At 34.9% G+C, this 14,821-nt stretch overlaps 1 protein-coding gene and 1 long non-coding RNA gene across 2 annotated transcripts; one reads left to right on the forward strand and one right to left on the reverse strand.

The window, feature by feature from the left end:
- Positions 1–119: 119 nt before the first annotated feature.
- Positions 120–2,204, reverse strand: LOC147498913 (ARM repeat superfamily protein). Its single transcript, XM_086559077.1, has 5 exons — positions 1,896–2,204; positions 1,708–1,814; positions 1,479–1,626; positions 1,173–1,367; positions 120–544 (listed from the first exon to the last, which is right to left on the reverse strand). The coding sequence occupies exons 1-5, from the start codon at positions 2,091–2,093 to the stop codon at positions 296–298; spliced, it is 897 nt and encodes a 298-aa protein (XP_086415203.1). The 5' UTR covers positions 2,094–2,204; the 3' UTR covers positions 120–295.
- Positions 2,205–10,488: 8,284 nt separating this feature from the next.
- LOC147498914 (uncharacterized) lies at positions 10,489–13,405 on the forward strand. Its single transcript, XR_015194385.1, has 5 exons — positions 10,489–10,724; positions 11,412–11,467; positions 12,556–12,620; positions 12,847–12,939; positions 13,295–13,405. It is a non-coding gene; the product is annotated as an uncharacterized LOC147498914 (long non-coding RNA).
- The last annotated feature ends 1,416 nt before the right edge of the window (positions 13,406–14,821 follow it).

A 14,821-nucleotide genomic window follows, 5' to 3' on the forward strand; every position in this document is an offset into this window, starting at 1 on the left:
GGGGAACATGCTGCCAACAGACAGCCAAAAATGTTTAACTACAGATGAAGCACTTCACCTAAAAAATATATATACATTAAGCATATCCAAAAAGTTTACTGTTACCCAAAACAATGATCTTTAGGGAAAAAGACTAATGTGTCACTATTCATAAACCATGTATTACATATTTTCCCCTCATTTTCAGTCATGTAAATCAGCATTTACATGAAAACTGAAGGTAATAAAATCCAACTTGTTCATACTTCATAGTAATACAAACAGATTCAAATGTAACCACAACTGCTTTTTCATATTAAGAAGAGGTTATCTTAGTCAAGGACTGTGCTTGAATGGGCGAAAGATTAGAAGCGCAGAAGTTCTGCCATGACTCTGCTGCTGATAAGTCTAAATTCTTCAAGTCTTCATCACCTGTAAATGCTTCATAAACGGAAGTGACTGTTCTCCGAGCTGCTTCCCTCGCTTCAGGCAGGCGGTCATTCAATAACTCTGCTGCAATTAGAATGAGTGACACCAAGCCAAACTCTTTCATAGCATTCAATCCCTGCATTGTAAGAATATTCCACATAAGATTTTTATTTTTTCTGATCATTAAACAACATTTTATTAACTGAAACACAGTTACAATGGTTCTCACTAAGCATAGTCAGGTTATAATGTGAAGTTGATTTAGGTGTATCTCAAACCCCTTATCTACTGGCACATGCTTATTCATACAATTGAAGTACCTAAACTTTTATCATTTTGATACTGAAACTTCAGAATCTCGACTTATCAGTATTAAGTATCATATTGTATTGTCATAGTTGTTGCCGGAAAAGTAAGTGTGTGTGTGTGTGTGTGGGGTGGGGTGTTCTCTTTAAAGAGATTCTACACAACGAATATCCAGAGTAAACGTTATTAAATTACATTTTAAGCCTAAAGTGACATATTTGTTGCATGGTCAACCAATATAGAAGTTCCATACCTCTGCTACAACAACTCTTCCAAACTTAGCCAATGTACCAGTTGCACAGAATATCCATTTTCATATTCAAAATAGGCAAATAGCCTTTACAACTAAGTTACTAAATCATAAATTACCTACAATTATATCAAAATCCTCCATGCATGATCAACACAGTGTTATATGACTTATATCATTAGTCTAGAAATATTTGAAGTTAATTTACCATCTTGGAGACACAATGAGCAAAGGAAACAGCAGCTTTAGCTCGAACTCTTGGGTTAGTATGGCTAACGAATGCACGCAGCTTACTAACCAATGCCAAAGAAGGCATACACTCCACCATGACAAGAAGTGATTTCTCAGCTTCTTCACACACAAAACGCTTATCTTGTGATGCTTTAAGCAGAAGCTGCAGCAACTGCATTATAAACCAACCAATAAATCCAACCCGTTAAACTAATCGAACCCATCAACATAACAAAAAAAACACATAATAAAAAATGAGACTGGGCTGAAGTATTAACTATACCAGCTGATCAAAGGCTTCAGATGTAGAAGACTCAAGTAAGCCATGACCATATGACTTGAATATATCCGAAGCAGTCATAATCGAGGTTTTAATTAAAGCACTCCTCGGGTTCTTCATAGCTTTCACTATTATAACCATAACCTTATCTCTGTACATCACATCCACAAGTAATTAACAAACCCCCATTTCATAAAAATATAATCTTTAAACTTAACTAAGAATAACTTACAATGTAGGAAGCAAGAGAGTTGAATGGTACAAAGAGAAACGCCTCGTATCGTTCAACGACTCGCAAACTTTGGTCCAATCTTTCGACTCTAATCCTTCCATCAAACTCTAATTAACACAAACCATCAAAAACAAAAAAAAAAATACTTATAATTACACTGAAATGAAAGAGTTGAGAAAATGGTGTACCTGAATTTTGATTTCTGGATCAGTTATAGCCTCGAGATCCTCTGACAAAACATAATCGATTGCGTGGTCAGCGGATACCGGAACAGGAAGTTTGTTTTCGTCATTAGTTGAAATGGGTAATATTGTTGTAACCTTTGCTAGCTTTTTGGGTCTTTCTGGTGTAGTTGGAAGATTGTTGTCAAGTGATCGAAGTGCCATTTTCTTTTTTCTTCTTTATTTCTTTCTTTCTTTTGTTTTGGTAGCAAGAGTTTTAAGGAGAAGACTGAAATGATGAAATGGAATGTTTTTGAAGATTTAAAATTTGAAAACTGAGAAACGAACGTTAACTTTTTCTAACGGCTTATTTTTTGCTTTATCGAATTGGGCATTTGTGCTGGCTTATTTGGAATTAAGGCCCATGAGGCAGATGAAGTGAGCCCAACTCATATTTTGAAAGTAAATCCCGAGTCTTTGTTTTTTTTGGGGGGGGGGGGGGGTTTTGAAGGTATTGGTCCGAGTTGATAATGGGAAATTAGATATTAAGGTGTAAATAATATGTAATTAGGGATTGGACCTAGTTCCGTCACTTGACCAGTTTGACCATAGGCTGATTGTTATTTGACTCAAATCATCTTTTAAAAGTTAGTGTAATGTCTGAAATACCCATCACATGGCAAACACATGTTTCTTAATATTTCCCAATTAAAAAAAGATGTCATGTGTAATAATCTTACATTTAATCCAACGACTAATAAATTGTCTTCTTCATTCTAACTCTAGAAAGCAAATCTAATAAGCATAAGATGAAACGATCAAATCAGGAGACTGTTATAAATTGGTGGTTCCCATTCACGTATGATTTGGCTTCCAACTCTGTTTTCCAGCTTGGCTTCCAAGTTTGAATTGTTTCTGGAGACCGACTTCAATTTGGTTTTTGAAACAAATCGACAGAACAAAACAAAATGGTTTTGTATATGAGAGTGAATTCTGAGAACGTCATATTCAGGGCCAACCACTAATTAGAATAGAATGAGAGCCCAACAACCAATTTTGTCATTTATTGTTTAGTAGTTGAGCTTGTAAACTTTTTGTATTAGTCATATTGATGACCGTGGATCTTACATATATGAAGGACTCTGAAGAGACAATTGTCATTCAGAGAAGGAGAGGTTGCACCAGAGTAGATGGTGCTGCGGAGTACAAGAGCATAATCGAGTAGGAGGGGACTCTGCGGTCCAGAGAGTGACACGTGGAGTCCCACTATCCGTGAGATGGGAGACGAGATGTAAGGTCCTTAGTGGACTGCGAGGAGAACATATAAAGAAGAGAGCTAGGGTTAGAAGGAAATTAAAAGGGGATTTAGAGAGAGAGTAGGAGGTTTCATAGAGAAAAGGAGGAGAAGAGGCTTAGTGTTTTGGAGGGCACTAGAGCCTTTGACAACACCACCACTTTCTCCAAAGGAAGGAGGCGCATGACTATCGTTCGTTCACCATCGCTACCTGACCCATTCCCTCCACTAAGAGAACATTCTACAAAGGCGTGGAACTACATCAGGCTTGATCCCCTCGGCGGGGTATGTAGGCAGCCATACGGCTCAATTTCTCCCATAGGTAAACACCATCTCCTTCTTCGAAGGCGGAGGGCTACACTGAGTTTTCGGTCCAGTACACATCGTATCACTTAGAATCACTCAGATCGACACCTTTCTCACTCCAATTAGTGGATTGTCAATTTTTAGAGTCGTACACTTCTCCATCTAATAGACTCCCACCTATCAATTTCACCTTTGGATTAGGCACTACGTTGCATAACTGTGCTCTTTGTTATTGTCTGTGTTTCATTCTTTGTTATTGTTTTGTCGTTTTACTTGAGACTCCGCCACTCGATTTGCTACGTGTCAGACCGATATTGACGCTAATGGTGGGTGTTCCTCGATTTCACAACGCGGTGGAAAATTGAACTCAAGTTCAATTTCGTCCTCCTCACCCACATTATGCGTTCTTGATGATGATCCTTTTTGCCCATTTTTTTTGGAAATTTTGACATTTCCAAACCATCAGGAATGCTCTTCATCTGGTGAGGTTGGTGGGGATGCATTGGGGGGTGGAGAAGTAATTAGGAATGGAAGTTTGTGATAAAAGATTGTTAATGGAAGCTAGAAAATCGCAATGGAGGCTGGAAAGAAAGTGAAAATGGAACATGTTCGCGTCTGTTCATAACAAGTCATCAGACGGGATGTTACATTCCGTCTCAATAAAAAACCTCCAGACGGAATCTAATATCCCGTCCGAGATATTTTATTCACCTTTGCATTGCACAACTTCACCTTGTTTTTCACCGTTTTGGTGAAAAGGGGGTGAATAAGTGCTGAGGTGGCGGTGAATAAGGGGGGGATAACTTTCACCTGCATTGCAAATGCTCTTATACTAGAAAACCGAAACCCCGTGGCTTTTGAGGAGGACCTCTCTACTCTTAGGGAAAGGTGTGTTTGTTTGCAATTACATCTTTGACTGAATTAAAATATGCAACACATAGTTCAAGCCATTGCTTTTTACTTTCACATACAACCATGTTCATCTTAGGTATATACCCCTGTTTCCCATTGTTGGAATAGGCCAAGAAGTTCATGATAATATATAGACGAAAATCTAAAAGCGTATAGTACACATTAATTATCCAATTATCCCTTGCTTCTTATCAAGCAGAACATAGTGATGGTGAAGCTCTTTCAACTTTTACCATTTTGGTAATGCTTTGAAATCCTGATAAATCTTGCATCAGTATACTCTTACGTCAGATCTGAGAGCATTTGTAGGAACAAAAAGAAGCAAGGTTAAAGTTGTATTTGGGATAGTAGGAAAAAGGCATACAATGCGATATTTGCCTATTTTTTTGTTCATGATAAATAACACAAAAGGAAATGAATTGAAATGCAACTAAATTAATCCAATAATCGCAAATGGCACTCATTTGTTGTTTTGAACGCACTTATGAACATACCATCCTTTGAATAGCATATAAGACGTCACTTCTCAAACTCTATTTTATTCTCCTTATTTCTATTTTTGTTTTCTTGCTTCAATTGTTTCGGATATTTAACACAACGAATTAAACTAGATGACAGACTTATTTGGTTCAGCATCCTGGTATTTGCATACCCTTATTTCAGTATGACCACAAACACTTTTGGCTACATGTATCTTTGGAGATAATAAGTAATATGCTATCTAGGGCATCTATGGCATGTCCCCACACTACTAAAAAAAAGACATATTATGACGCATGCTTTTCGTCTATCTTGACGGCTTTACTGAAAACCGTCGAGATAGGTATTTTGGTAAAAGTTTTATGACTGTTGTTGCAACATTATGTCGTGTATAACACAAGCGTCAAGAAAATATGATGGTTTTATGATGGCTATTGCAACATTATGTCATGTATAACACAAGCGTCAAGAAAATATGATGGTTTTATGACGGTTATTTCAACATTATGTCGTGTATAACACAGGTGTCTAGAAAATACGATGACTTTATGACGAGTTTTCTAAAACTGTCAAGTTGGCAATAGAATAAACCGTCAACACCTTTCTAGACATTTTTTTGGTCTGTTGAGAGAATGTTTACAGATTCCTTGACTTGTGCGCTTTTAATGAACCGTCAACTTAGGCAACTAAATAAACCGTCAACACCAATCAGATTAAGGGCTCTTGAGGCTTTGGCCAAGCTAAAAGCATCGAGAGTTGAGACACACTCCGTATGTTCAATTGAACCGTCAAGAGGTTAGACAGCTTTAGTAAAAGGAAAATCGTGAAAACTCTCATATGAAAAAAGAAAAACCTTGAACATCTCAAGTACGCTCCATTATCTCCTTCTAAACCTATGGTTTCATTAACTCTTCCAGTGCAAATATGTCTTGATGTTTGATCTCCTCGGTTGGCCTTCTCCTTTCTATTATCTCTTTTCTTCATCGTCTTTCTCATAACAAGAAGCCATTCTTAACATTGAGAACTACCGCTAGGAAAGTGGTTTTAGAAGATAAATATTTTATTGTGTTTTTGGTTTGCTGAACAAGTTTGCTCCTTCAACCACAATTTCCACTGCAAATTGAATTGAAACTTAAACAAAAGAGACGATTTTCGCTGCTCCTTTTGAGAAGAAAGATTCGGTTTTTGCCCAACTTGTTGCAAACTAGTGAGTCATTTTTCCATTGTCTTATTTTTAGTCTCGTTTATTAATGTTTTGCTATTAAATGTGAATATGGTTATCCCAATTTGAGTGATTAGATAAAAAAGTTGGTATTTTTATCAAAACTTTAACTTTCACAAAAGTGGGTTGTTACGTTAATGCTTATATTACTGTCAAGTTGTTGATTCTTTGTAGTTGGTTGAAATTATTTCAATACTTGGGGTTCTATTTTGTGGGAAGTAGATGTTTGATAAAATTCTTAGCTTGGGTTTTTCAGTTAGTATAATCTGGTTACATCGAAGATTACTAGGCGAGTGGGTCTCATTTGTACGCTTAACCTTGATGTGCATATGCCTAAGATTTTGTAAAACCTAGTTTGATGTGCAAAAACTCTTTTAGTTATGGATTACTCTTCAAGTGTTTATAGGATGCCTTGCTAAGTTACAAGTCTCGTATATTGTTCCCAATTTTGAGATTTGGTGACTTTTTGTTGACTAAGTATTCTTGAATTTTGATGATCAGTTCATTCAACACACCAAAGCCAATCATGTGAGGGACTCTGGATTATCCAACACCGAAATGGTACAATAATAGTGAATATGACCCTTGCTTTTTCTTTAATGAATTCCTTATTGGACTATACCATTTTAGACTATATTTCCAACGTAACGAAGTGGCCTGGCGGCAAGCGATTTAATTATTTTCCTTGCACTAATAGGTAGTTTTCCATTATATAGTTAGCATGATCTTATTTGGGTACAGTAGCCCAAACCATTACTTATTTCAGCCTTGAAGAAGCGTTTCTATTTATTCCACACAAGAAAAATGATAATCTAGAAAATCTTATAATCTATTCTAGCAGGTTACTTTATATTCTTACTTTTAGGTAGTTGGCTACATGTCTTCAATGTGACATTGTGGCTCTTTTGCTCTCGGGTGTGGCAAGTTTTTGAAGTCTTTTCTCAAGTTTTCCAGTCATGTTTTTGTTTTCAGGTATGTTCCATTAAGGAGTATGCTATAGGCTTGTGCACGTGAGGACTTGAGGACACATATTTTAAGTTTCACGGTGATTTCGTGAGATACCCGACTATGCATCACGACCGATTTGTTGCACTTAATTATCCATACTGCTGTTTGGTTTATCATATGCCTTATGTTTCTGTTTGTTGGCTATGTACACAAAAGATAGTAAATAATATAAGTTAACTTGGCATCTAAAAGTTTATGATCCTTAACTCCATTTAAATTCTTATTTTGTTCTAATGGTGCCTTTCACCAATAGTCCAAGACCAAAGAAGACCCCTTATGCACTAAGGTACATAAATAAAGTCTGTGCTATACTTGTTAATATAAGGACAGTACCCATGAGTACTTGTTTATCTCATATTTAAGCGAGTTACCAAACACTTGGTGCTGTTTGTTATTGCAAACACTTGTAAATTTGCTTTGATTTTTCATCCAGTGAGGTTGGAACATAGTTAGCAAAAAATTTAAAATTGTGATCTGCTCTCGTTACCTTTAGTTTAGATGGAAAGATGAGCTGTTGCATTCTTTTTAATATTGTAGAAATGGTTACATGATTACATTTTTAGTTTACTTATTAGCTCAATAATTTTGATTCCAATAATCAAGGTAATTTCAAGTTGAATTGAAACTTTGGTGTAACTGTTGTTGTCATTAAATTTATTGACTTAATGAATCTTTGCAACTATCTGTGTATCATCAAGGTGTTTGCTTAGGATAATTGTTGATTCTTAAAGTTGTTATGTTATGAGGTACGTAGATCAGACACTTCAATATCTAATGAAGCTTCACTTTCTTAAAATCTTAATAGGAAATTTCAAGCGAAACCCAAACTTTAGATTAGATGGATACTAAATTTCTTTTCGTGAAACTTCTCAGCCTTTTCAATACCTATGATTTTGATGAGATACACCTTAAGACCCGGGACTAAGTTTCTGTTCCATAGAACCAAGTTCTCCTTTCCTGACATTGCCTAGCAGGAACTTTTGTTCTTCTGCAACTTTGAGTTTATTGTTTTATAAAGTTAATAAGCATGGAAGGGTCGTTAAACCCATCTTAAATGACGTCCAGTTGACCAGTTATTATATTAAATTTCTAATGCATATGGAATTGGGCTGCATTGTCAGTGGGTAAGAACAATAGCTGGAAACATGATGCTTCTATCATTCCATGTTAAAGTGGGCAACTTAAACAAGTTATTTTGTTTACTTTAGGCTTACTGTAAACCTCATCGGTCACATCTAGATCTAAATTAGCCAACTGCAATTTCGGGTTATCGTATATTCTGAAGTTCTGAAATATTGTCACAAACCAGGGTAGCACTTGCAGCTACCAGTCTGCCAATTTGCCCAGAGAGTGAGAAAAAGGTCTCAAGTGACTTTGTTTTGCTTTCTGCTTACAACATTTCTAAAATAACTAGTGGTGGTCTTTGCCTAGCACTTTGTGAGGTTGGAAGTAAAGTTTTTTCCAGGCCAAAGCTCCACCAGCCCCACTTGATCATCTGCAGACCATAACAGGCCATAACATACCACTCGGGGGTCCCTCAATGGGCCATCTGCAGGCCATATCGACTCACCTTAGGCCAATTGTTGGAGATCTGACCTTGGCTTCTCTGTTGAGGACGATTGAGACTGATTTGTGCATACTTGCATTTCTGTTACATGCCCATTTTTTTTCCACTTTCATTAGGTGGCCTGGAGCATTTTTAACGATAGAGTATAAAGGCCCTTAAGTTTCCTTTATGTTAACTTGCATTTGTTCTTATTGAAATTAGTTTGGAGTTTATCGAGTACATCGAAAATTTTATCTCGACATAGGTATGTGCAATATTTTTTACATTTATATATCTTTTATGTTTGATAGAGTATTTGGGGCTGGGTTGCATATGAAGCCTATGTGCTTGGTGTAGCATGATTAGTTATTATTTCAAGGAAGTCTGACTCTTTCGTTTAGTAGTTATTGACTTCTTGTACTAACGCATTGTTTGTGTATTTTTTTAATACTGTGAAAAAGTGGTTATATGATTATATTTTTAGTTTACTTATTAAACCAACTAACACATTTTTCTTTATATTGTTGTTTTAGGTTGTAAGTGAGCTTTGATGGAGGAAAGAGACAACATGGTAGCTCATTTAAGTTTGTTTGAGATGGATTGGTTGATTAGTAATTTGTTAGATGAGTTAGGTAAATTGCATTATTGTAGAACTATGAGACTTGATTTTGAATCAAGTTTTGAGATATTTAATTTTTTTTCTTGGTGAATAAATCATGTACTATATATGAACAAGTTCTTGGAATGATTTAAGTTGTTAGTAAAAGTATGATTCTAGTTTCCGTAATGGAGTTGAGTTGTCAGGGTGTGTGAATGCATGGGCTTACATAAATTTCAAATTTACAAGAATTTTCAGATTTACAAGAATTTCCAATTCACTAGGGGGTGCGAAAAAAAAACAAAAAACATAAGAAGTTATGACGGCTTTCAAAGAACTGTTGTGTTATATACCAATTCTTGATAGTTTTTAGTATTATTTTCTTGACTATTTTTTTGTCAGGGTGACGCCTACATAGAAACAGTCATAAAACAGGTGTATTTCTTGACGTTTTTTCTAGTAAATTTATGACGGTTAAGTAAAACGTGTCATGCAAATGTATCTAGTTATGACATTTATAAATGAATTTTTGTTATATAAGTTCAAACTTTTATGTCGAACTTCTCGGAACCATCATCAAAATTATGACGCTTTTTGTTAACTTTTATGACAGGCTCTATAATGACAGTTGTTTTTTTAATGAAAAAACGTCATTAAACCTGTTTCATGACGGCTAAAAGCCGTCATCACAAATCTTTTTTTTAGTAGTGCCATGCAACTGATGCAGCTGCTTATGTAAAGTCATTTTAACAAATATTATACTCGTGGGTTTAGAAGCACTGAATTTGTTTAAACTATTGCTTTGATTCCAAAGCTTAAGTAATTGATTAAGACTTTTGTTCACTACTAAAAAAAAGCCTTATTATGACGGTTGATTTTTTTCTATCTTGACGGTTTTGTTGAAAACCGTCAAGATAGGTGTCTCAGTGATAATTTTATGACAGCTATTGCATCACTGTGCCGTGTATGATACAAGCATCAAGAAAATATAATAATTTTTTGACGGCTTTCCTAAAACTATCAAGTTAGACTTTTTTTTATGACGGCTTTGTATAATTTATGACGTGTTTAATACACACGTCAAGAAAATTTATGACACAACTTAGGTTAACCGTCAGTAGCAAGGGACTGGTTTGCCTGGTTTGTGTGTTCTAGACCCATCGAGATTTTTTCACTTTTTGCTTTTCTAAAGCGTCAAGACTCGAGAGAAATAGAAGTCTCACCATAAAAGATCAAGAGATAAAACACAAAAAACCAAAATGAGAGAGTTTAGTTGCCACACACTGCGGAAACCCTCTCTTCCTCAAAACCAATTTTTGTCCCTCGAAACCAAATCCCTAGCTAAGCCTCCTCTGCCATATCTCTTTCTCTTCTCTTCCATGCTCGAAATCCTTTCCTAGGCATTGGGAAACTCACAGGAGAAGATCAATTTTTGCTGCACATTTTGATGAGAAGAAAATTTTGGTATTTGCTGAACTTATGGCAAACAAGTGAGCACTTATTTTTTTTTTCCGTCTCTTCCTATTTTCAATCTTGTTGATCAACATTTTGATCTAAAGAAATTGGTCCTTTTGAATGTTTTTATCTGAAATAGTTGGTATTTGTATTTTGAAAATATAGTTTTACATAAAACGTTTTGTTGGGTTGCATATATAAATGTTTAAGTCGCTAATAAGGTTTTGATTTTGTGTTGTAGTTGGTCGAAATTATATGCAAATGTGGGGGTTATGTTCTGTGCATAATAGATGTTTGATAAAATGGTAGATAGGGTTTCCAATTTGCAATCTGGTTTTATTAGAAAACTTTACCCTTTGGTTGTTTATTTTGTCACATTACGTAAACAACAAGTGCAATATATATATGCGATGAGCTCTATTGCGTGAATTATATTCAGAATCAAAAGGTTTCTATTCAAATTGGTTTGTTGTGTTTAATTTTATCAATCTTAATTTCATGCACATTATTGAAATTGGAATTCAGTGTAATAGCAAATTACTTGTGAGAAAGTGCTATACCTGTTTTCATGAAGGAGATAACCAACTATTTCAATGTTCAGTTTATGTTTATGATGATAGATACATGATAGTTTTATTACTATTTTCATGTTTTCCCATGCAGTTTTATTTTATTTTAATAATTTCTGAACACACTTGTTTGCTGTATGTGTGTGCTTGAAGTTACTGTGGGTAGGCTTTTGGGCTTGGGGGAGATTGTATGTAGGAAGCTGAACAAGGTAAAACTAACTTATCTTCATTTTAGGATGAAATCTTGTCCAAGCTCTTATGAACAATCAAATCATAAGGTAATGAGCTCAATTGGAATACATGATTTAATAAATTTATACATGGGCATTCAATACTGTCTTATTCCAAAAGCACATAATACGTACCATGTCTATATTTCTTATTTGTTCTTACTTCAATTTTACTATTCTTAAGATTTGCAAATCCTTCATCTCCAACTCTTCCAATGATGCGGAAATAGTGATAAAATGATTCTACGTCCCGAAATAGGCAACAGACATTATGTACCTTACCTAGAGATATGGGCATAGAGTCGTAGACACATAGTTCGTTCTGTAATCTGCTATGACTTATAAGCCACCATTGGTTGATGCTATAACCGAGTGAACTATAGAATTATGAGGCATTTCTTGGAGTCACTCTGTTTAGATTTGTGGCCTCATACAATTATTGGTGTACAGTCTAACAATGGCAATGTTAGATCAATAATGTGTACTTTTGTTAGCACCATCGTTTGGTAGCACCCATCTTTAATGATCCTTAACTTATTTATCTAGTGTATGCTATACAATCTGCTTGAAAAGATTATAGCTAGAGCTTGTTGTCTTGTGTCATTGAATTAATCATATTTCTCATATATGTTTCTTTACCAACAAAAAGGAAAGAAAATACTTTATAGGTCTTAGTCGTAGTTTACTTTCTTTGCAGCTGCCATGTTAACCATTAATATTGCACTTATATGTCGTGTTAATTCTTTAATTTTTTCTACAGTCCACTGATCTAGATGTTTTTTTGTTCATGGCTTTTCTTGTTACATATGCGTACTGGTGAACTTTGTTTCGAATAAGGTCCTGCCTTATAACCATAAGATTTTTTTTTCGCTAATCCTTAACCATAAGAACATGATATGTATTCATTGATTTTTTTTGGGAGTATAGAAAGTCCTTGTCTCATGGCCAGGTTTGTACACTTGATTGGAATATTTTTTTCTAGTCTTCCATCACATTAAAGTATTTAATTTGGATTCAACTTGTTTTATTATAGTTGAACTTTTGATAATTGTATGCACTTGTGTTAGGAGGCGGTAGGACAGCAGCAGGCATTCCTTACAACTGCTGGGCGGAAGTTCCCCAATGTTTTACAGTAAGTTGGAAACTCTTTTTTTGTTCCGATAAGAGTAAGTGGATACTACTGGCATTCCTTGCAACTGCTGGAAGTTCCCTAGGGTTTGCAGTAAGTTGGATACTCTCAAGCAGGCTTGTTATGATTGTGTTACTCTTCATAGTGGTGTTAGATTTGTTGAAGTGTTCACTGATCATGTTGTGATAAATTGATTGAGGTGTAACCTCTCTCTTTCCCTCTTTTGCAGCCCTATGGCTTGTCATACGGATCTCAGTTTAGTTACGTCATGAGCTCATGAATCACGTACATTTTCAGGGCGAACACAACAATTGCTAAGAAGGTAGTTATCTGTAATTTAATGCCTATTGAAGTATATACAATTAGTTGAATTTTATTAATTCATAACCGAAATAGTATTATATCAACTTAATGAAATGTTTCTATATGGGTTGATGTTGTAGTCATATTTTGGTTCGAAGATATAGCACATCTGTATCTAGGTATATATGTTCACAAGATGGTAGTCAATCTTTGTAATGCTTGTGCAAGAAAATCTGGAATCTAGCTTCACAAGTGGTTACTGCATTGTCTTTCTATTATTATTATTTTTTTAAAATGTAATGAAGATTAAATTAATGTACCGCCCCCTTCCAATCTCTTACCTAGTTGTTACATTTGTGGATATTGTATATCAGGCTTTCAACTTGGAAATGTGTTGCGACATTATTGGTGGTTATTTACGTTAAGATTAAGACCCGATTGAGACTTGTTGAACAAGCAGATACATGGAGCTTGCACATGCAGGATCGGTGTTTAGCATTGCTCTATTTGTTTATCTTTGCATTAGGTATTTTTGGAGGAGACAATGGAAAATTGTTCGGGTGATTAACGAAGAGTAAGGCCTTTGGCAGGCTCATTAAGATGGATATATAGTCGATTAGAATATATATTTGTATGATGTGTTCAAATTTAATTAGTTTTTCAATGTTTTGGATCATGTTTTGACATTTTGCATAATATATTATATAATCGAGAAAGTTTTCGAACTTTATATGGATTATTTAATTGTCAAGTTTCTACAATGGAGTTAATTGTTTACAGCTTTAAATGCTTTCTACTGTAAATTATCTACAGGTGTGTGTATATATATATTGAAATGAGGATTTTTTTTTTTTTTTTCAATTTATGTTATGACGGTTGTAGAAAATCAGTCAAGAAACATTGTAATTTCTTGACGGTTTTTTGTTAAGAAATCATGACGGATACAGAAGAAGTGACACAATAGCTCTCCCATATTATGACGTTTTCAAATGGATATATATCATAAGGGCATGACCTTTTAAGACAACTTTCTAGTAACCGTCATAAATTTAATGACGGTTTTAGTTGACTTTTTATGACGCCCCCAGTAATGACGGTTTTTTTCTCACCTAGAAGCCATCATCACAGGTCGATCATGACAACTTTTAGCCGTCATTAAAAGCCATTTTTTTAGTAGTGGTTGTCTGTTATCTTTATTAATTAGTTGACCAAGGTTATTGTGAGAACCATTCATTGTATGTCATTTTCTTTTATATCTTGAGCTCTACATTTGTTGGGTTTCAATATCGGCAAGTTACTTTTTAGCTTAGATTATTCATATCTTTGTTAATCGTTATTTACATATTTGTTTTATTCTCAATACTATGAGCATTTAAAAGTGTTTCACCTCAACATCTTCCGTTTACAAGTCATTAGGTCCTCAACGGCATATGAGTTTTCCAAAGTAAATACTACTCTTAATATAGGGATCAAGGGTTTTGATGGTGTTATTTTTTTCCAAGACTACCAAAGGTACGACAATGTTGGTAAATGAAAGGCATATAATCTGGTGTAAATGAATTCAGGTGTCAAAGCCACATGACATGCAATTAGAAAATGAAGCTGGAAGAAATTGGCAAATAGTAGTTTGGGTTATCTATTTTTGTTTATTGATTAGTATGTTTTTAAGGATATTTTCCAATTAAAATTTGGGTACAATGCTGAATCTACCCTTGTTCTCGTTAATCACGAGTGTTGGTATGCACTTATGGATCGGATGTATTGATTACAAAGGTGTTTTAGATCATGTTAATTAAGATTATCATAAAGATTTCATTTTATTTCATGAGCTTTACACACCTTTGTACTATGCAACTATATATTTGGTAGAAACTCCTACAAGGGGCACTTTAGCCTATGTA

The sequence above is a fragment of the Coptis chinensis genome, chromosome 5 (genome assembly GCF_015680905.1).
Source record: "Coptis chinensis isolate HL-2020 chromosome 5, ASM1568090v1, whole genome shotgun sequence".
Lineage (NCBI taxonomy): Eukaryota > Viridiplantae > Streptophyta > Magnoliopsida > Ranunculales > Ranunculaceae > Coptis > Coptis chinensis.